This window comes from Tenrec ecaudatus, chromosome 12 (genome assembly GCF_050624435.1).
Source record: "Tenrec ecaudatus isolate mTenEca1 chromosome 12, mTenEca1.hap1, whole genome shotgun sequence".
Taxonomy (NCBI): domain Eukaryota; kingdom Metazoa; phylum Chordata; class Mammalia; order Afrosoricida; family Tenrecidae; genus Tenrec; species Tenrec ecaudatus.
Window position 1 is genome coordinate 110,527,265 of NC_134541.1, and position 22,401 is coordinate 110,549,665.

The 22,401-nt window shown below is 51.3% G+C and overlaps 1 protein-coding gene, 1 long non-coding RNA gene and 1 other non-coding gene across 5 annotated transcripts; 2 read left to right on the forward strand and 1 right to left on the reverse strand.

The window, feature by feature from the left end:
- The first annotated feature begins 221 nt into the window (after positions 1 to 221).
- LOC142462515 (uncharacterized) lies at positions 222 to 13,552 on the forward strand. Of its 3 annotated transcripts, none has more exons than XR_012787262.1 (4): positions 222 to 340; positions 578 to 709; positions 2,013 to 11,013; positions 13,002 to 13,552. It is a non-coding gene; the product is annotated as an uncharacterized LOC142462515 (long non-coding RNA). The 3 variants fall into 3 exon arrangements; XR_012787263.1 differs by having other exon boundaries at positions 2,013 to 2,088; positions 7,022 to 13,552; XR_012787261.1 differs by having other exon boundaries at positions 2,013 to 13,552.
- On the forward strand, positions 378 to 464 carry LOC142423615 (small nucleolar RNA SNORD60). The gene has a single exon (XR_012779226.1). It is a non-coding gene; the product is annotated as a small nucleolar RNA SNORD60 (small nucleolar RNA).
- Positions 13,553 to 16,609: 3,057 nt separating the features above from the next.
- On the reverse strand, positions 16,610 to 21,733 carry RAB26 (RAB26, member RAS oncogene family). The gene is made up of 9 exons (XM_075528263.1): positions 21,470 to 21,733; positions 20,549 to 20,659; positions 18,558 to 18,599; positions 18,407 to 18,473; positions 18,270 to 18,322; positions 17,867 to 17,932; positions 17,735 to 17,791; positions 17,559 to 17,635; positions 16,610 to 17,486 (listed from the first exon to the last, which is right to left on the reverse strand). Exons 1-9 carry the CDS (start codon positions 21,629 to 21,631, stop codon positions 17,384 to 17,386), a joined length of 738 nt encoding a protein of 245 aa, XP_075384378.1. The 5' UTR covers positions 21,632 to 21,733; the 3' UTR covers positions 16,610 to 17,383.
- Between the last annotated feature and the right edge of the window lie 668 nt (positions 21,734 to 22,401).

The window sequence follows — 22,401 nt, forward strand, 5'->3', positions numbered from 1 at the left end:
CTCACAGTCCACCGCCTCTTCCATTAAGGAAGGGAGGAGCTTCGCGCCGCGGGCATTGGAAACCGCCCCTAAAATAAATGCCGTAGCCTGATTGGTGAAAACAACTTAGGTAGAGCGCGTCGATCCTATTAACTACGAGGAGGGACGGTACTTCCGTCAGGATTGTCCAATCACAGAAGCGTGGCAGCTCCTATAAAGCTTAGAGGACCACGCGTTCCCCTTTCTTTCCCAGCGGGCTTTGGTCCTGGCTCCTTGTGGCTTGGAAGTGAGGGGTCCCGTGGGCCTCAGGGTGTTTCCGAGCCCTGCTGCACACGGGTCCTGAGGTCTTCCGTCCGTCCAGGTAAGCGCGGGTGCCCCCCTCTCCCCCGGCGGCCCGGAGCTCGTGATGAATTGCATAATTTCTGACACCTCGTATGAGAACTGCACGCACGTGCGGTCTGATTAGCTTGCAAGACTGAAAGCCTCAAGGTCGCGCGGCTTTATTGGGGTGGGGGGCTGGGAGCACACAACCGCCTAACCCCGCACGGTGGCGAGGGCTCCCGTATCCATCTCGGCGCTGTCTTGCTTTTTTTTCCAGGATCATCGGTTATGTGAGAAGCCCCAAACTGGTCCGTCGACAGCAACAAGAACAAAAGACCAAGAAGTCACTAAGTGGGCAGGGCACTAGTTGCTGGCAGACGTGGCAAGGGCAGGAACCCGTGCACCTGGGGTATGTGAGCAGGCTGAGTGGGGGCGCGGCGGGAGTGGGGGTGTAGTGTCTGCTGAAGTAAAAACTGCAAAAATGTTACCATGAAAGGAACTAAGTAGCGACCTGGAGGCCTGCGTCTCTGTTTGGGCTTAAATACTGAGCCCTCTGGTTTGCAAAGGGCTGTAGATGGCAGCCACAGGCCCCGTCTGTTTGCAGGGTCCCCAAATAGATCTAACCTTAATAGAATTTTTTTTGTGACCATTAACCAAGAGTGTCAATAACCCTGCCTCCAGGAAAAATGTCTTGGTGAATTTCTTCCACCCATCTCAGCAGCCCAGGGAGAGTAGTCTCCCCCACAGCCAACATAGGGGTGTCCTTTGTTGGAGGTCGTCACACGGGGCCCGCTATAGGGGCTCCTGAGTCATGTGTGCCCTGAACAGTTTCATGTGGCCCTACTTCGAGCCTTCGTGCACACCAGTCTGAGACGTGGAAGTGCCTACCTGTTATTCCAGTCCGCGAGGATGTTTCTCTATAGCGCACCCTACTAATTTGAGGTGTCTTATACAAAGGCTTAACTCCTCAATGCAAGCACACTTAAGTCATACTCAAGGTGAATGCGTTGCCCATCTGTTTGATGTGATTATCCAGAACTGGCCTGTTTCGAGAGCTGTAATATCCCATGTTGAATAAAATCCTGAGAACAGGGTCAAGGCCCCTGCACCCATAGTTTCTTTGTCTTTATTTGCGCATGTTCCCCCACAGGATGGCCTCCCTCCTCCAGATGTCTGAAGGTTTGACGATGTAAATGTTCTCCTTAAATTATATTTGAGGTAGGGTCTCGTACCCTAAAACAGGCCCCCCCCCCAAAAAAATGTACTTAACCAATGAAGAACCAGGGGGGAGGGTCTTCAGCTATGGAATAAAAAGTTTGGTGTGTTAGTCTTGCTTGCCCCAATTTGTAAAGTCAACTAATAAAGCTTCACTTGTTGCCATGAGTACAGATTGGATTTACTGGACCTTTGTCCAGAGCCATGAGGCCTGGCCATTGCCTTTGTTTTCGTTGCCTGAGCTCTAATTTTCCACAGTGCTGTCACCCCATTGTGGGTGTGATTGACATTTCTGAGTTGGCCATAAATACTAGGGGATTTTCACATACAGAAATGTTTTGTTCTACGGTTAAGCGTTTTTGATAAACACCTGCTTCCTCCTTTTGGTCCATATAAGCTGTAGCCCTTTACTCTAATAAACGAGACTTGCTCAGCCTACTGTCTTGTCTCCATTTCTTGTGTCTCTTGTCCCCCCCAATTCCCACTCCCTCCTCCAGGGTCCAGAGAAGGTAGACAATAAAAGTGAAAAAAATTCTTCGGCCGCCTCTGGAGCCTGCTGCGCCGAGACTGAAAGTGAGTAAAAGCGCCCGAAAATGGGACGCCAGCATCGGATTTATGTGAAACAATTGAAAGAGGCTTTAAAGACACGAGGAGTAAAGGTGAAAAGTTGTGATTTATTTAAATTTTTTGACTTTATAAAAGATACTTGTCCTTGGCTTCCGCAAGAAGGGACAATTGATATAAAAAGATGGAAAAGGCTTGGCAATGCCCTAGAAGATTATTATGAGGTATTTGGACCAGAAAAGATTCCTGTTACAACCTTTTCTTATTGGAATTTAATCAAATATTAAATAGATAGGAAGGAAAATTGTCCGCAAATAACAGTGGCCATTGCCCAGACAGAAGAAATATTAAAAGTCAGTTCTAAAACTGATCTTAGAGCGCCTCCACCAGAGGAGGAGATTGACCTTATTTCCTTAGAAAGTGATGAGGGCGGAAGGATCCTCTTATAAAACAGTGATGAAAATAGTGGAGGGACCAAAAAAATTGGTAAAAACTTAGTCAACCAGGAAATAAGAGGATGACAAAAATCCCGACCCGTCAGAAGTAGACTGGGATGATTTAGAAGAGGAGGCAGCTAAATATCAATCCCGACTGGCCTGTCTTTTTCGCATCCTCCACCTTATAACACGGCCTCTGCGCCTACAGTGATGGCAGTAGTGGACCCAAAGGAGGAACTTAAAAGAAAAAATTACCCAGCTTGAAGAACAAATAAAACTAGAAGAATTACATCAATCCTTGATTACTAGGTTGCAAAAATTGAGAACAGAGAATGAGTGTGACAGATTCAGAGAAAGAGCTATGTGCCCGCCTCAGCAGCCCGGACAACATGTCCCCATAGGGAGATTGACTATAGACAGGGAAGAGGAAAACTCTTCCTCTATGGAGGCTTTTCCTGTGACTGAAACTACAGATGCACAGGGGCAGTCTGGGAGACACCACAACCGACTGCAATTTAATGTCAAAGGAACTAAAGGCTGTTTCCTAATACGGAGCTACTGCTCCATATAATGTTGCCATAATAGAGTCTGCCTAAAAATGGCTCACTCCAACAGACGGGAACTCTAGTTAGGGCAGTCCTTACGGTGGGGGGCGGGGGACCATCTGCTTTGGAAGTCAGAATACATTGAAAAGTGCAAGGACACAGCTAAGAAATCAACAAGCAGGGACTGGCTGGGATTTTGATATGTTGACTGGTTCAGGTAATTATGCAACTACTGATGTCCCGATGCAATACGATCTGGGCTGTTTGCACAGATTCAGACACAAAGGCTTGGAGGAAACCTGCTAAAGGGGATCCAGGAGCTTCGCTCACCAGAGTCAAACGAGGACCTGCTGAGCCATTTGCAGACTTTGTAAATAGGCTCATGACAACAGCAGGAAGAATTGTTGGTGATGCTCAGGCTGGACTATGTAAAGCAACTGGCATATGAAAAAGCCAATCCGGCCCGTCAAGCAGCAATTAAACCTTATAGAAAGCAAACTGATCTGACAGGATACATCCACCCACCTTTGCTCAGATATTGGGCCCTCATATCAACAGGGCTTAGCAATGGCGGCAGCCTTTAGTGGGCAAACGGTAAAGGATTTCCTTAATAAATAAAAAAGGTTTTAAATGTGGCAGGATTGGACATTTTGCTAGTGATTATACTGGAGAAATTAAAATTATGGCCAAGGCTGTTAATATTACTGTACCTCGAGAAAGAATAGCACAGCTGATTCTACTGCCATTTGTTAAGTCTGGTAATAAGAGCCAATACCCTAAAGGGACAGGATGTAGGGAACTGCATATCCCCCTACCCTGGATTTGAGCCATGTACGACTTTTATGAATTTACTGTTTCCTGCCATACAAACTGCCCGGTGGTTTTACTGCCTTTGTTTAAACCCGCCAGATGGTGGCTGTCTTAACCCTTGCTAGGATTGGTGCTCTTTCATTAGCAGCTGCTATGCTCATTGGACAATACCTGACTGGTGGCATTTCCCCCTAGGCCCTTGGTATGCTTCATTAGCATACTGACCTGGGAGATGCACAAATATTGGCTACCTCAGCTGTACCTTATTTCCATGTGCCTGCCCTTCACTGGCTATTTAAGCCTCTACTCAGCTCAAAGGAGGCTTGATCAGATTCCTGTCTTGCCTCCATCTCTCTGTGTCTCTGGCCCGTCTTCATTCCCAGTCCCTCTTTCAGGTGTCCACGTTGTTGATGACCCGTGGGACGGGACAACAGGAGGGTTTGGGTTCTCTAATGTGTATTGAGCACAACCAATTACCAATCGGAAGCCTTCCCTAACCTTATGGTTGGATGGCAAGCCATTTACAGGATTGATAGATACAGGAGCTGATGTGACCATCATTAAGCAGGAGGATTGGCCCACTTTGGAGACATTAACTAGCTTGAGAGGAATTGGGCAAAGTAGTAACCCCAAGCAAAGTTCCAAGTATATCATCTGGAAGGACAAAGAATAATTCAGGCCTCATTAAGCCGTTTATCATACCTCAGTTGCCTGTTAACCTTTGGGGCAGGGATTTACTCTCAAATGAAAATCATCATGTGTAGCCCTAATGATATAGGCACTGTACAGATGCCAGCTCAGGGTTCTAGCCCTGGAAAAGGATTAGGGGAAGGAGAAGATGGTATCTGGCCTTGGGACAACTGGGTAAGAAGGACTTTGGAAATTTTTGATCTCTGCCATTGACATGCCTGCACCCCAAGGGTGTGCTGATCCAATCACTTGGAGGTCAGATGAACCCGTATGGGTTGATCAATGGCCCTTTACTGAAAAACTGGCTGCTGCCCAGCAGTTAGTGCAGGAACACTTAGAAGCAGGGCAGATCACAGAGTATTTTAGTGTGCCGTCTACGAGTTTTAAAGAACCAATGAAACAGTACCAGTGGAGAGTATTGCCTCAAAAGGATGGCTAACAGCCCCACCTTGTGTCAAAAATGTGTAGCTGCCGCTATACAACCCACCAGACACTTACGGGAGGAAATGTATATTGTGCATTACATGGATGACGTCCTAGGAGAACAGGTTTTACAGTGCTTCGCCCGGCTCAAGCAGGAATTGGCAGCAGCTGGACTACAACTAGCTCCAAACAAGATACAGTTACAAGACCCATATGCTTATTTGGGTTTTCTAGTAAATGGACCCAAAGTCATCAATCAAAAGGCCATTATCCGTAAAGATCAATTAAAAACAATGATTTTCAAAAACTTTTGGGAGATATTAATTGGCCCTGACCATATTTAAATTTAACCACAGGACACCCATCCTAAGTCTCAGAACAATTTCTGAGGAGGCGCTCATTGCTCTTAAGCGGGTAGAAGATGCTATTGCTGCTCAGTTCGTTACTAGTATAGATTATTCTCAGCCCTTGCCATTTATAGTCTTTAATACAGCAGTGACACCTACAGGTTTGTTTTGCCAAAATAATTATGTGGATTCACTTGCCCTCTTCACCTAAAAAGGTTTTACTCCCTTATGATGCTGTAGCTGATTTGATCATTTTGGGCAGAGAAGATAGCCGAAAATATTTTGGAACAGAACCTTTAAAAATCACACAGCCTAATTCTCGCCCACAAATTCATTGGCTACTCCAAAACACTGATACCCGGCCAATAGCCTGTGCCTCTTATGCTGGGGAATTAGATAATCATTATTCACCAGATAAACTTGTTCAGTTTTGCAAATTACATGCCTTTGTATTTCCTCGCATTATTAGTAAGGAACCTGTGGATAATGCATTACTAGTATTTACTGATGGGTCATCTACAGGGGTTGCTGCCTATGCCTTTGCTGACAAAGTAATTAAATTTAAGACTACTCATACCTCAGCTCAATTGGTGGAATTACAAGCCCTTATTGCAGTTTTTTCATCTTTTCCTAATCAGGCACTCAACATTTATACTGACAGTGCTTATTTGGCTCATTCAGTTCCCCTCCTAGAAACTGGCACAGATTAAACTTATTTCATAAACAGCTGAGTTATTTTGACATTGCCAGCAACTTATTCAGAAAAAGAATGCCCCTTTTTTCCTAGAGCTCACTCAGGCCTACCGGGGCCCTTCACTCAGGGTAATGAAATAGCAGGTGCAGCCACAAAAACGGTAGCCACGGTTACCAACGAAGGCCTAACCGTAGCATAGGCACTCATGCTTTACATCATTTAAATGCTCAGTCCCTAAGACTGATGTTTAAAATAACTAGGGAGCAAGCTAGACAGTTAAACAGTGCTATCTGTGTGACACATTTGCCAGTTCCCCACCTGGGAGGCAACCCCAAAGGGCTTGTTCCTAACATAATTTGGCAAGTGGACGTTACCCATTATGCAGAATTTGGTAATTTACAGTATATTCGTGTATGCATGGATACAGCAGGCTCATACTCGATACCCTCCAAATGGGAGACACCACCAAACAGGTAGCCCATTTATTGCACTGCTTTTCCATTTTAGGCATTCCTAAACAAATACAGACAGACAGTGGCTATACAGCAAAAGCTTTTCAAAGTTTTTGTGATAAATTACAAATAAAACACGTCACAGGAATCCCTTAAAATCCTCAAGGGCAAGGAATGGTTGAAAGAGCCCATTTATCCTTAAAAACTACCATTGAAAAATAAAAGGGGGGATGGTACCCCACTGAGGGCACCCCCAGAAATCTTTAATCATACTCTATAAAAATTTTTTTAATGTTGGATGATCACGGAAAATCTGCCGCTGATCACTTTTGGCACCCTGAATCTCCATGGTCAAATGGAAGGATCCATTAGATGATTCATGGCATGACTCAGACCCAGTGTTGAACTGGCGGAGGGGCTTAGTTTGTGTCTTTTCTCAAGAACACGATGCATCCAGATGGCTGCCCGTGCGAAAAACAAGTCGACAATAACAATCAATCCAGGGAAAAGGACTCCCTGAGAATACCTTCTCTTTTTATTTCAGACATGAGTCCTGCCACAATATTCCTGTGGATTACCACCCTGCACTTTTACGTGACCGGAATCCAGGCTGGCTTCAACGACCCTGGCAAGGCTCATGCCATACTACAAAATCGGTATGGCAAACCCTGTGATTGCAAAGCAGGATATGCACCGGCCCCCCCGAGACAAGCCAGGTCGACAGTGGATTGCGCCTCTCATACAGCATATCAAGACTGGACTTCTAATATGTGGCAGTGTGTTAAAAAACTGAACATGATCCCTTCCGAGAATGGGCATCCTGGGCCTTGCCCTTGCACAACATTTTACCAAGCTGTGCATAGCACCTGTTACACCTCTTATCAGCCATGCACACACGGGAGTAATACTTACTTTACTGCCACTTTAGAGATGACACACCCCGGGTCCACTGGGGGTGATTGGGGTGTTATACCTCAAACCACAGGAGTGTCTAACAAATTGGGAGCAGCCTCCTGTGCAGGTACAGTGGGACAGCCTGTATGTTGGGAGACCAGCCCTCCTGTTCACATATCAGACGGAGGAGGTCCACAGGATAAGGTCAGAGAGATTATTGTACAGAAAAAAAATTGAGCTACATAAAGCATTATATCCTCAACTCCAATATCATCCCCTAGCATTGCCCAAGGCTAGAGGTGAACTAGAGCTTGATGCTCAGATTTTGATATACTTGAAGCCACATATAATTTGCTTAATGTTTCTAATTCAAGTTTTGCTAAAGAATGTTGGTTTTGTATGAGGCAAGGATACCCTGTCCCCCTTGCCATACCCACTCGAACCTTGAATTACACTAGCAATAGTTTGCACAGATTCCTCCCCTACGGGTACAGCCTTTACAATTTTCTACCTCTTCCTTGTTTCTTTTCCCCCTCTTAACGGTACTGATGAAATTGCTGTAGGATTAGTTACATTTGCTAATTACAGTACAGTGATTAATGCTTCAGGGCCTTTGTGTGATCCTAGTGGGTCAGTTTTTGTTTGTGGCAACAATTTGGCTTACACTTATTTGCCCAGGATTACGTGTATTAGCCTCCCTCCTTCCGGATATAGATAACATCCCTGGAGATGAACCTGTCCCTATCCCTGCTATTGATCACACGTTGGGAACAAGAGCAGTACAGTTTATGCCTTTACCTGCAGGATTCAGGATTTCTACCTCAGTTGCTTCCGGAACTGCCAGCCTAGGTGTCTCTTACTCAATTTACCAAACTGTCTGGACAGTTGATTTCAGATGTACAAGCCTTGTCAGGCACCATACAAGATTTACAAGATCAAGTAGATTCTTTTTTTTTTTTTAACCTTCCTCTGGTTTTTTATTTATTTTTTTTTAAATTTTTTTTTTGTTTTAACAATTTATTGGGGCCAAGTAGATTCTTAAGCAGAAGTAGTGCTGCAGAACAGAAGCGGTTTAGATTTACTCACTGCAGGAGTTTGACTCTGCAGGAAAAATGCTGCTTCTACATAAACAAGCCTGGGATCGTCAGCGATAAGATCAAGCAAATGCAAGACGACCTGGAGCTGCCAGCCTACTCTGGACCAAGTGGAATGGACTTTTACCATTTTTGAGCCCCATACTCCGTCTGTTACTGCTGTGCTCACTGGGACCTGTGGTATTCAATAAGCTCATGGCTTTCATCAAACAACAAATTGAGGCCATCCAGGCAAAACCCACACAGGTCCACTACCATCGCCTTGAGATGCGCGAACAAGGTGGTTCATACATATCACTGACTGATGCATAACTGACCACCTCCCCCTTTGAGCTGAACTGGACAGCCAATGACAGGTAAGATTGAGTCCGGATCATACCAACCTAAGACAGGTCTTAGTCGCTCAGAGGACTGATGACGGGTATGGACGATTCTGAGATTTGACAACCGAAAACAGGTGCAGTTCCCTAGGGGTTTCTCTTGGTTTTGAAAAAATAAAAAGGGGGACCTGTCCAGAGCCATGAGGCCCGGCCATTGCCTTGGTTTTTGTTGCCTGAGCTGTCTAATTTTCCACAGTGCTGTCACAAGCACACTTTGTCCCATTGTGGGTGTGATTGGCATTTCTGAGTTGGCCATAAATACTAGGGAATTTTCACATACGGAAATGTTCTACAGTTAAGTGTTTTTGATAAGCACCTGCCTCCTTTTGGGCCCATATAAGCTGTAGCCTTTTACTCAATAAATGAGACTTGCTCAGGCTACTGTCTTGTCTCCATTTCTTGTGTCTCTTGTCCCCCCAATTCCCACTCCCTCCAGGGTCCGCATTGATGTTCTCGCGGGACAGGACAGACCTTCGTCTGCAAACATCATACAGGCTAAGGGAGGTCACCCCAGTCTAGTTCTTGGGAGACCCATCAAGGTAAAGGCCTAGCTGACCTTATGGGGCCTTATGCTGACCCAGCAGTAACCAAGAGGACCTGAGACTATGTGGGGGTGTCTATAGCATTTCTGACAAATTGGAGGGCATGTTGAATTTCTCTGCCCACCTGGAGCAGTGGGTCTAGTTTTGATGGCTGACTTTGCAGGAGTGCCTTCCTCTCACTGAGCCAAAAAAATACCTAAGACCACAAGAAGGGTGAAAAATGCAACCTCATGCGTGAGTCCTAGTGCAGCCTATAGGCTCTTCGCCCATCCCAGTCGCTTACCTCTCCAAACAATTAGACCCTACTGTTTGCGGTGGCCACCGTGCCTTCGAGCTGGCCACCGAATTAACCATTGAAACTAGAAAAATCAATTTATTACAACCCCTCACAGTATTTTCCACCCGCCACCTCACTGACCTGTCTCAGCAAACTTCCCCTCCCACATTCAATTGTACCATCTACTCTATAGAAGACCCCTCAATAACTGTCATTGCAGCTTGCTTGACCCAGTTACCATCCTCCCTGCTCCAGAACAGGTCCCCATGCAAACTCATTAATGTGTGGAAGTTATTCACACCTTCCAATCTCCCAGATGAACTGCCAGATGCTGAGCTCACCTTGATTGTAGATGGGAGCTCCCTACATAACTGGAAGCCGGCAGGCTGCTTATGCGGTGGTAACGCCTTCCAAAGTAATGGAGGCAGCCCCACTTCCCTCAGGCACCACCTTTAGAACTAGACGCCCTCACCCTATCCAAGGGACAGGTTGCCAACATTTACACCGATACCAAGTATGCCTTTTTAATAGCACACACACTGCGTGTTGTGGAAAGAAAGGCTTCCTTACCACAAAAGGAACCCCTATTATAAACGGACAGCTAATTGCTAAGCTATTACGGGCCCTCCCCCTACCAAATAAACTAGCCATCATTTATTGCCCGGGACACCAGGCCTCTAGCGATCCCGTGGCCAAAGGCAATGCCTTTGCTGACCGTACTGCTCGCTCACAAACTCCCCTTCCCGCTCCTAGCTCAGTAGGCTTTTTATCTCCCACTTACACTCCAGCGTACACTGGTCAGGAAAACACCCAGTATTGCTCCCTTCCTCGACAAGAAGGATGGATATACAAAGGTAACTTGCTCATTCTCCCAAAGTTACAACAGGAAACAATCATCACCGATATCCACAATTCTCTACACATTGGGCCAAAAGCTCTCTACAAGTTTCTGGCCCCCATATTTCACCCCACTAGACTGGAGCGCTATAAACACAGTACATGCAAATGCAACATCTGTGCCCTCTCCAATAGGGAGCTCAACACCTTCGTAAACAGCTCCACCAGATGCGAGGGCACCTACCGGGACAGGACTGGCAGATAAACTTTACCCACATGCCAAAGCATAAGCGGTTTAAATATCTCCTCACTATGGTTGACACATTGTCAGGATGGATCGAAGCCTTTCCCACCTCTGAGAGTGCAAGCTTAGTCGCCGCTCACCTTTTTCAAAACACCTTTCCTCGTTTTAGCCATCCTGCTTCAATCCAGTCGGACAACGGCCCAGCCTTCATATCTAAGGTGCAGCAGGCAGCTCCTCACTGGGCATCTGCTGGAAACACTACGTTCTGGTAAGGTTGAGCGAGCTAACGGTCTCATAAAACAACAACAGCTCACCAGACTCCCTAGAACTGCAACTTTCTTGGCCTCAACTATTACACTTTGCTCTTACTTGCCTGCGTGCAGCCCCCTGGGGAGCCGTCCGGCCTCAGTCTGAAATACTCTGTGGCGGCCCTTCCTTTTCTCGCCTCTTCCTACAACTGATTGTCCTCCGCTACCTTCATACCTTCCATACTTGTCCCTGCTCCGCAACCTTCTTAGACAACACACCAACTCCACTATCCCTGAACCCTCTCCGACCTCTGCTGATCACCAAAAACCAGTGCATCCTGGAGATGCTGTGTTAATCAAATCCCTATCTTCTAAACCCTTAGCACCCCGGTGGGAAGGCCCTTACACGGTAGTGCTCACCACTCCCTCAGCAATCAAGGTGCTTGGAATAGACTCCTGGGTACATCTGTCCCCAGTCAAGCTGGCGGTAAAGCCTAACCATGAGTCCCAGTGGGCTGTACAGCCTACTGGCCCTATGTCTCCGCCTCACTCATCTTACCTAGCCAGCCAGCTAAACCAAGTATAATTTCTCCTTTTGCCTGGCGATTTTACTTAACTGAAAACTATACCAGTTACGACCGCACTAAGCGTTATGACTATTTGTTGGGCACCGCTGACTGCCCACCCACAGGGTGCAAAACACCCATATACTTAAATTTCACTGAGTTTAAGTGGCATCGAGGAAAAGCTGATCCCATTATTTGCTTCCTGTATGACCAGAAGCCAACTACCCAATGCGCAAAAAGTGGATACAGGGAAATGTAGGGTGCCCTTGGTCTTCCTGCCAGAAACATTACCTTTCCTGTAGTCCCCAGGGACGATTCTACTACCATCAATCTAAATACACTCTCACAATCCCAGGCCCCTGGGATGGCCGGTGGACGTCTCTGGTTCCAAGAGCCTGGTACACCACTTGCCGAGACAAATATCTGACAGCCAAACTATATGTCTGGAGGTCCCTGGTGCAGTTCAAACGTATTCCACCATGACATACTTACTCAAGAACACCAGCTTACTCAGCAAATAAAAAGGCCCTCTGGCTCTCCGTTTTCCTGGCTAGCTCTTTTAAAGCAAGGCCTTCAGTTAGCCAATCTTACAGGGCTGGGGAACCTTTCCGCCTGTTTAATGTGCGCCGCCCTTGAACGACCACCACTTGCAGCGGTGCCTGTTTCCCACTTGCCCAAACTCTCTTAACGCCTCGCTCCCATGCTCAGTCACCATGGAGAACGCCCCACTATGTGTCACCCCTGGAGTCACGCAGTTTCCTCTGTGCTATTCCAGCTGTGCAACTCCACCCGCCCCCTCACTCAGACTCAAGCTGCCCCAAATGGATACTTTTTTTGGTGCAACCGCACTTTGTCCAAAGTATTACACCCTAACATGACAACTTACCACCTTTGCCTCCCGGTCACCCTAGTTCCACAACTCACTATTTACACACCTGCAGAATTCCAAAACGTGTATACCCAAGCCCACCTTCCTCCAACAGAGAGAATAAAAAGCCATTTTTCTTCCATTGGTTGCAGGGCTATCACTGGCCTCCTCAGCGGTAGCCTTGGGACTTAGCAGAGGGGCCCTGGCACATTCAGTCCTAACCACGGACAAGCTAGCCATGCAATTCCAATTGGCCATAGATGCCTCCGCCAAATCCCTAGCTTCATGGCAAAGTTGCCTTACAGAATCGGCGAGCCTTAGATCTTATCACTGCTGAAAAAGGCGGCACTTGCCCTTACCTCCAAGAGAAATGCTGTTATTACATCAATGAGTTGGGAATTGTGGAAACTAGAGTCCAGACCCTCAACAAGCTAAGCAGTGAACTCCATCGGAAGAAGTTTGCAGCAGAAGACTCTTCCTGGTGGACATCCTCTATGTATTCTCTCCTAGCCCCAATATTAGGCCTCATGATTCTTCTTTTCGTGTTACTAATGATTGCCCCTTTTTTTCTCAGATTTTTGCAGACCCGTTTCAGGGAAATCACCTGTGTAGCAGTTCACCAGATGATGCTACAGCAGTACCACCTCTCCACCCCGTGCCGGGCCAGGACTTCCAGTACTCTGCCTGATAAGCCACCCCCACCTTTTTTGATATTCGCCCACAACCACCAGGAAGTAGTTACCGAAAAAAACTGACTTCGCCCTTTTCCCCTATGTGGCAGAGTCTTGAATGTCTGGTCTTGGCACTAGAGTCCATTTTTAGTCCGGCGCCTCCATCTTAGCTCTCAAGACTTACCCCTCACCGGCCTCCCCTCCCTTTGCTTAACTGTAAATTCCTGGAACCAGATGTTCCCGGAGCCAAGATGTGCTTTGAAGATATATTTACTCAACCCGTCCCTAACCTTTAGGTAAGTTTAACGACCGTTTCCCTTCTGAAACCCCTGTGTGCGCACTTTCCCCCCACCTGTGCCTGCCAGCAGGAGGTACAGGGGTATAAAAATGCCACCAGAATTTTCCACTGTGTGGCTTCAATAGCTCAATACCCTGAGTTGCTGAACCCACCCGCAAGCTTCCCAATAAAGCCTGCTTCTAAAACATCATTAATTGGGTCTTTAGTTCTGTTTTGCGCCCAAATAAACTTAATAGGAAGGACCACAGACCTCCCCGCCATTGAGATGAGGGTCAGTTTTCTAAAGCATCGTGCTGGTCCCCTGCTTTTTGAATTATCTGATAAAATTGCTGGGGGTGGGGCTGGGAGGTCGTTTGAGACAAACCAGCTGAACTGCCAAGACTCTTAGCAAGTGCTGTTGACCTCCACTGGGACCGCAGGAGGGGTCGACCCGCCACATCCCAGGGAAAGTTCTGGTTGAGAACTCAGAAGAGACGGGACCATTGAGGAGGTGCACTCCTTACAGGGAGAGACTGTTCCACAACTACTCACCATGAAAAGCCTTTGTTCTGGGAGGTAGCAGGCTGAACTGGGTGATCACACCAGGAACAGCATAAAGGGTCCTCTGCGCCCACACCCATTAGTCTGGTGGTTAATGTGACAAAAACTGCATCCCCGTCCTGGTCCTCAAATGTGATCCTCATCAGGTCTTGTTCTGTGAACAGCTGGTGAGCTCATAGATAACTTATTCCCTGCAGAGCACATGGGGCTGGGACAAGAGTATGCCATGGAAGGGGTTAAGGAAAAGATACACCTCGCTAAGGGTGAAACCTCCCTGAACTGTAGAGTTGGGTGGCAACCCTGTCCAGGTGTAAGCCTGACTGCCTTGGCATCAATGGCCATCAGTTGAAGTGTGGCTTGGGGACAGAATGAGCACAGGCCTCCTGGGTAGGGTGATGTTCAGCTGCCCCACCCAAGACCTCCCCCCCCCAAGCCACACCCACTCTTAGAATGATTCCCTTTCATTTCAGTGATGGAAGTAAGCCACTTAGGACACAGAAACGTGAGTGCTTGAGTAGAACTGGTGAGCTCTCAGCGTAAACCTGATGGCTAGGCCTGCACCGCTGGCCAGCCACAGTTGGGGGTCTTCCAGTGAATGCACTGCATGTTGGCTGTACCAACACACGGACTTGGGAATGACAGCTGTAGGAGCTTGTTGCTCTTTCCCTAAAGCTCAACCCTGCCCTATAGGGTTGCTATGTGTTGGCATTTGGCCAAAAGGTGTTTGGGTTTTTTTTGAGTAGGAGAATTAGCAACTTGTACCAACCTTGGAAACTTCACCAATGATCCCAGCAGTGCCAACTATTTGGCCCTCAGGTACCTTGGGCAGATGCCTGGTGGTGGTGTGGAAAGGGGACCCTCGGATTTGCTACCATGTTAGACTGAGACATGTGCCCAGGGGCAGCTGGCAATTCCCTTCACCCTAGTGTTTCAGGAGAAACCCGAGCAGGATAAGAAATCTCCCTGGATCTTTTGATCCACATTGGGGCCCCTAGTGGAGTTCCTAATGAGTTGTAAGGGAGGAATCTGCAGAGTTTGAGAACAGACTTTCCTGGTAAATCAAAATGTAGACTGCATTAGCTACATCAACTGTAACCACACCAGAGATGCCCTGCAGTGGGTAGTTAGCCAGTTAGATGCCACAAACAGGAGGGCACTGGACATGGCTGCCCGCTGTTTAAGGGAGGTGTCCAATGTTGGGAGGCAGATGTTAACCCTTTATCCCCAAATGACACAGCTCCTGATGGAACCATCAAGATTTTGAAGGGATTAAACACCCTAGCTCAGTGGTATTCAACCTTCCTAACACCGCCCCCCCACGATCCTTTAATACAGTTCCTCATGTGGTGGTGACCCCAACCATAAAATTATTTTTGTTGCTACTTCATCACTGTCATTGTGCTACTGTGATGATGCCTGTAAAAGGGTTGTTCGCCCCCTCAAAAAAAGGGGTCAAGACCCACAGGTTGAGAACCCCTGCCCTAGCAAATGAATTCAGCTAAAAACATGGATTAGTGACCCTGTAGAAAAGTAGAAAAAGGTGACTGCCTCCATCCTCAGCCTCATAATAGTAGCTGGAATCTTGACAGCTGTTGGATGTGCTGTGTCCAAGGACTCGTCCTAAGCCCAGTGAGACCACTGAGTAAATAACCACAGATGATACACTAACAGATTCTAGACGAAGTTTAAATGTAAATGAAGACAAGACCAACGAGTGAAAAGGGGAAAGTTTGTGGGAAATAATTCCCAAAGTAGTCCAAGATCAGAAATAAGGAGAACAAAAGACTAAGAAGTCATTCAAATAGCCAGAGCCCACGTTGCAGGCTAACGTGGCGATCACATGAGCCCATGTGCCTAGGGTATGTGCAAACAGGATGAATTGAGCGGGGGCGGGGGGATCTGGTTAAGAAGTAGGAACTTTAAGGATGTAACCAGGAAAGGAAGTGGATTATGCCCACGAGGACTGTTCACCCCATGGTACTTGGCCAGAGAAAAACCTGGGGTGGAGCCCTGCAGGCTACGGAATACATTGCTTGTGGGAGTAATGCTGGGCACATGGGCCTGTTTGGCCTTCTGTGGCTTGGGTGCCTGATTTTGCAAAAATAACCAGTAAAGCCTCACTCATACTCAAGGGGGTCCAGATTGGATTTCCTGAGCAGTCGTCAGTAAGCAGGTGATAACATGCAGGAGGAGGCGGCCCACCCCAGTTTTCCCCCTGAAGACCCACAGGTACATCCTAGTATTGGGAGTGGCAACAGATTCTCACGGGAGGATCAGCTGCAGTCCCCAAGACTAAGTTAACATCTTCAGCCTGGGGGTCCAGCAGACAGGAGGTCCTGGTGGCAAGGCTACTGTGTGTGTGTGTGTGTATGTGTGTGTGTGTGTGTGTGTGTGTGTGTGTAAATAAAGCAGTGCTAAACCAATGGGCAGGTCAGTGTGACTTTCGTACTACCTACACCAGGGTCGTGAGTCCCGGGTAGAGGGAGGATCAAGGTGCGGTGGGTGTTCTTCACTTTATTGGGCGTGGGGTGAAGGTATACAGAGCAGGTCTCAGCTTTACATCCAGCAAGCCGTGCATGTTTGACTAAACTCATCCAATGAAAATCATCACGTTCACCCAGTTCCCTCAGCTTTGTCCAGGACAAAGCCTTCCTTTTTTTTTTTTTATCTCAAATGATTGAAGCTATTTCTCTCCCTTATACCATCTTTTGGGGGGTCCCGTCTCCAGTTTGCAGCTGTGAGCCCCAAAAGATGAGGGTTTTTTTCAGGGTCCTCTCAGTCTGGAGGTGTCTTGAGAGGTTGCTAAGATAGCCAGGGCGGCCTTGGGTTCCCTAAGGAGTTTGGGGTTAGCCACAGAGAAGATGGGTCTTGCCCTTTGGGGAGGAGACCCTGTACATTCTGTGAAATCCAGAGCCTGGCCTTGCTGATACCCCGACCCAGGGCTTGGGGTTCTATGGCAGACGGAGCCACTCCAGAAAACACACTTTATTCACTGGCACTGACAAAAGACTTGCTGGTGGGCACAAGGGACTCCTATCCCAGGTTTCCCTGGTGCTTTCTGAATGACCGAATGATGTCCCCTGCAACACGGAGCCTTGCTGGCTCCCGGTGACACAGAGGAAGACAGTGTTGACCCATACCTAGCAGGTGCAATTGGGAGCAGCCCGGATGATGACCAGGAATCAGCCATGGAGCGGAGGCTTCCCCTGTGAGGCTGGTTCTGCCATTCGGTGGCCCCGTGATGCGCATGACTGGAAACAAGCTTGTCCAGGAGGTTAGGCACGGTGCACTTTGGCCTGGTGTCCAGCAGGAGGCAGCAGAAGGCCAGACAGCCTGAGGCAGGTGTCCACCCCAGCTGCACTAGCTTGGGGACGGGCTGGGTAGCTGCTGGCTCCTTGAAGCAGGTGTGCTGGGAGGGGCCAGGCCCGTTCCGGGGCAACTACCAGGTCAGGGTCGACAGCAGTAGCCCCCTCGGCCCTCCCTCTTGACATAGTCATGCAGCCGGAAGCGGGGCTCATGGGGGGCCTTGGTGGCACGCTGCTTCAGCTCCCTACAGGACAGACAGACATGAGACCTCCAGCCAAGAATCCAGGGGACCGGCCATGGGGGGAGGGAGGCTTACTTGGCTATCGCGGTGAAAGCCAGGTCCACGTTGAGGCCGCTCTTGGCGCTGGTCTCCATGAAGGGGAGTCCATATTCCTGCAAACAGCTGTTGCCAGCTTGGCCGTGGTCTCAGGAGACAGCCCACACTCTGCCCCAAGCACCATCGGGGCACCCCCCTGCCTGAGACCCACTCACCTTGGCCAGCTTCTCACCGTCTTCCCTCTTCACCTCGCGTTCGTGTGTGGAGTCCACCTGCGCAGGGGGGCAGGGAGCTTGGACGGCTGGCCCACCGTGGCCCACCCACCAGCCAGAGGGCACACAACCCACCTTGTTCCCCAACAGCATGAGCACCACGTCGCGCTGCGCATGCTCCTGGATCTCGCTCAGCCAGTCCTGGGGGACCGTGCACCTTGGAGGCCCAGCCAGGGCCCCGGTAGGAGAGGACACCGCCCCCCTCTCCCCCAGGCTGCAACTCCCCTCCCGGCCCCCGTGGTTCTGTGAAGGACACTAGTAGACTCAGCTGCCATACTGTACGTACTGCAACTTGTCCCCAAGGCTGGAAAGTCACCTACCCTCCTCAGTCATTCGACACAAAGCTCCGCACTTGCCGGTTACCAGATCAGCCTCCCACTGAGCATGAAGCCAGGGCTCTCTGGACGCTGGCCTGGGGTCCCCGGGTGGGAGTCACAGGGCCTGCCCTCCACCCTCCCCCTTAGGAGGGGCCGCTGACCTGGATGTTGTCGAAGGAAGCCTTGTTGGTCACATCATAAAGTAGCAGCAGTGCTGGGGACCGAGGAGCACCTGTCACCTCACATCATACCAGTCACTTCCTGCCCCCCACCCCGGGGACTCGAGGGCTGCACTCACCATGAGCATCCCGGTAGTAGGCATGGGTGACACTGCGGAACCGCTCCTGACCGGCCGTGTCCCACATCTGCAAGGGCAGCCAGCGGTCAGGTGGCCCAGCCTCCCCCCGTGACCCCTGACCCCAGCTGCTCAGCCCACCCTCTCCTCTTACCTGGAGCTTCACCTTCGTGCCATCCACATCCAGAACTTTGTTCTGAAATGGAAGCAGCCAGCTCCTGACACCGTCCAGCCAGCTGCCCCCGCCCAAGCAGCAGATGCTCTGGCCCAGGGCTCCCAAGAGTGGGATGGCAGGGGTGGAGTGGGGTGGGGGTGCAAACTCAGAACAAACCCAGCCCCACTGTCCATGTGAGGGACCTGAATTCAAGCCAAGGGTTCTCACCTCCAGGTCTGGTATCCCCCCAGCCAAATATTCAGTCTCCCTGCCCTTGCCTCTTGGTCCCCCTCCTCCGTCCTTCCACCTGAAGGCTCCTTGATTCCCCCAGGCCCCTTGCTGTGTCCCAGCCCCTGGGAGTCCCCGTATATGTAGATACCAGGCCTCCCTCCCATTTCATGCTCCACCTCCAAGGTTGCCCATCCCAGCCCCTCAGATACCCCATACCTCCCAAGTCCCCAGTCACTTCTTTCCTGGGCCGACCAATCCATCCACCTTCATCCTACATCCCCTCCCCTGAAGCACAGGGAGGGCCTGTGCCCATCGGCTCCTCTTCACCCAGTTCCACATGGGCTGTCCCTGAGAACACTCGTAACCACTTATTTGAAGTGACGAAGGAGTAGCCCTGGGGCTGCTGGCCACAAGGTCAGCAGTTCAAAACCACCAGCGGCTCCAAGGGAGAAAGAGAAGCCTTTCTACTCCCAGCAAACGTTAGAGTCTCACAAACGGACCGGCGCAGTTCTGCCGGGAGTGGGAACGACTCGATGGCAGTGAGCGTGTTTGTTTTGGGAAGGCCATTCTCAGTCTTCTCATCTCTTCATGGGGTTCATCAGGGGACCCAGTGGCTTGTGACCTCCCATGGCCCCGAGTGAGGGTCTGCTCCCGCTCTAACTGACTTCAGGGACTGCTTAAAGGGCAGAGTTTGCTCGGGCTCGGTGCAGGCATGGGGGAGGTGGACATGGATTTGGGGATGGTTCTAGCTAATGACACCGAGACATGCAGGTCAGATGGCAGGCGTGGCAAAGGCCGCCTACAGTGCAAAGTGGACATAGGCCCTCTGCACCCCAGGCGCACACTGCAATGACCCCCAGCTCAGCACAGGCCGGTTGCATAGGGGGAAGGCAGGAGTGGGAACCACTGGGAATCCGCATGCCAGTGTGGGGCAGGACTCCTACCCGCCCTCCTTGCCCTGCTTCTGTAGATCCTCGGGGCGCCAGGTGCAGCCAGCCATCTGCCGGTTAGGGGGATGGGAAGGACACCTGGGGCAGGAGTGTGAATCCAACAACCAAACCACTGCCCCCCTCCCTCTTCTGTCTGAACCAGAGCCAAGAGAGGGCTGGGGAGAGGCCAAGCAGGTGCAGGTAAACGACCCTCCACCCAGCCTAAGCCATCCCCACCCTCCCATCTCAGCTTGAACAGCACCTCAGCCCCTTCTCTGTCCACAGGCCTCCCCTCCTCAGCACCCCAGCCTCCCGCTAACTAGGTCTAATTAAAAGGTGAGAAAGCAAAGTCCCAGCTCTGCCGAGAATACACAGCACCTTAGCACGTGGGATTCTGACCTGACCCGACGGGGGCTGGGGTGGATGGGGGGCTCTGAGGTCCTGGCCCAATCCTCCCCAACCTTTTAAAAGACTGCTGGGGAAGCTCAGGGCCCAAGACCCACTACACATACACAGGCCAGAAGAGGCTCAGAGAAAGCCTGTTGGCAGGGATATAGAGGGCTAGGGGGCCTGGTAGGGGGTCAATCATATGGGGCCCTGACTTCCCTTCCCAAGGGCAGGGACTTCTCCCCCAGCATCTAGGGAATGCCTTATCCTGGGCTTTATGGAAAGTTGATGGCCTGGCTCCCGCAGCCCCCAGCTCCTGCTCTAGGAGGTGCCTGCCTTTGTAGTCTTGTCAGTCCTGGGGGCACCAGCCGCAGAGTGGAAGGCGCTGAGGGTGCATCTCAGCGTTGGTCCCATGGGTGTCAGGGGCCCAGCTCTCCTGCTTACCCGGAAGTCAATGCCCACAGTGGAGATGAAGGTCCCCGCCAGGAAGGCCCCATCCTTGAAGCGCACCAGCAGGCAGGTCTTCCCCACCCCCGAGTCACCCACCAGCATCACCTGTGGCGAGGGCATGGGTGGGACATCAGGCCGGGTGCAGGGAGCTGGCCTGGCTGGGGGCTGGTGGCAGGGGATGGGGTGGAGGAGGGAGACTCGGACTCCACAGGACCTGGGAGAGACACTCAGCCTCTGGACGCCACCACTGGACCCTGTACAGCAGGATGAATCGGGTGGGGGAGGGGCGGTGGGGCTCAGGAGGGGCGGGGGCATTTGGGACCTAATGGGGAGAAGAGGCAAGGGAGATGGCAGCTGGGGCCCTCTTAAGAGGTTTGTGGGGGGTGTCCTGCGAGGGTGGGGATGCTTCTTCAAATCTCAGCACTCAAGGGGCATTTGCTAAGTGGCTTAGGGTCCTGGCTAGCCTTGTAGGGTGGCAGGTTCCAGAAATCAGGAAGGGCTGGCCAGACTGCTGCTTCCGTCTACCACCCCACCCTTCCCCCCCGGGAACCCCCTCCTCCAGCCTGCAGCCAGTGATTCTAAACTCCCGGACGGTAGAGCCACATCGCCCCACAGACCACACAGCCTAAGCCTGAAGGCCCATCCCGTTGGCAGACCTCTTCCTGGCGTCCCTAATGGAGGTCCCCACCACGCCAACCCTGCAGGGCGAGGGGACAGGTGGGACTGGGGCCCCGGCGCGGATAGGGAGCTGCCAGGCTCTGTGCCCCGCGGGCCCTGACTGTAGCCCTGGCAGCTGTTGGGCGCCCCGCGCTTGGCCGACAGCTGTGTGGGATGCGCCGGCCAGCACTGGGTGCGGGTCAGCGCGGCCCTGCGGCCACCTGCTGCGCTCTCCCGGGGAGGGGGCGCCCTGCTAACCTTGAAGGCGATGTCGTAGAAGTCGCCGCCGCCGCCCAGCGAGGGTCGGCCGGGCTGCGGGGTCCCGTTGGGTGGCACCTCGGGGCCGGGGCGCGCTGGCCGGGGCCCGTTGGAGGCGGCTGCGCTGGCCCCCTTACTCCGCGGGGTCTTCTTCCTGGACATGCCGACGCACTCCGGGCGATCCCGCTACGGTCACCGCGCCCGGCTGTCCTGCAGCCGCCGGCGCCCGCGGAGCCAGCCCGGAGCCCACCCGGGCCCGCGACGCCCGGCTCCCGCCCCGCCCCGTGCCCGACAGAGCGCGCAGCCACTCAGGCCCGGCCTCTCGCCGCTGCCACCAATGGGTGCGCGAGGGGCGGGGACATGTAAATAACCCGGGGGCGGGACGGGGCCGGGCTCTGCGAGGGTGCGCGTGCCCCTGGCTGGGGTGCCGGGAGTAGCGGGCCTGGGTGCCAGGAGCAAGCCCCCTCCCCAGGCCCTGCGGTCCCTTGGCACTCGACGTCACCCCTGCCCAATGACCCCGCTGTACCATCTCCATGTCTGGGGCCAAGGAGGTCCTGAGGTTGGCACCCTGAGATGTGTGCACCTTCTGCCCTTATCGTCCACCCCACTCCACCCCACCCCCTACCCCCCACCCCCGGCTGGTAGCCGGCAGGCCGCTCACCCTCCTGCGGGCTCAACAAACAAACTCGGAGGCCGTGAGCCTGCGGCTTGGCTGGCAGCTGGTTGTCAGCCAGAACCATGGCGACTGTGCTCCCCCCTCCCCCCAACACAGGCACACACATGCAGCCTCTGGCACATGGCCCTCCTCCCCTCTGGGAGGCCCCTCTCTGGGACTAGCCCGATCCATGACAGGCCCCTCTCCATCCTGGGCCAGTGAGCAGATTCCCCAAACTCCTCCTGGACCCTGATAGGCGTCTCCCCAAGAGGGGCAG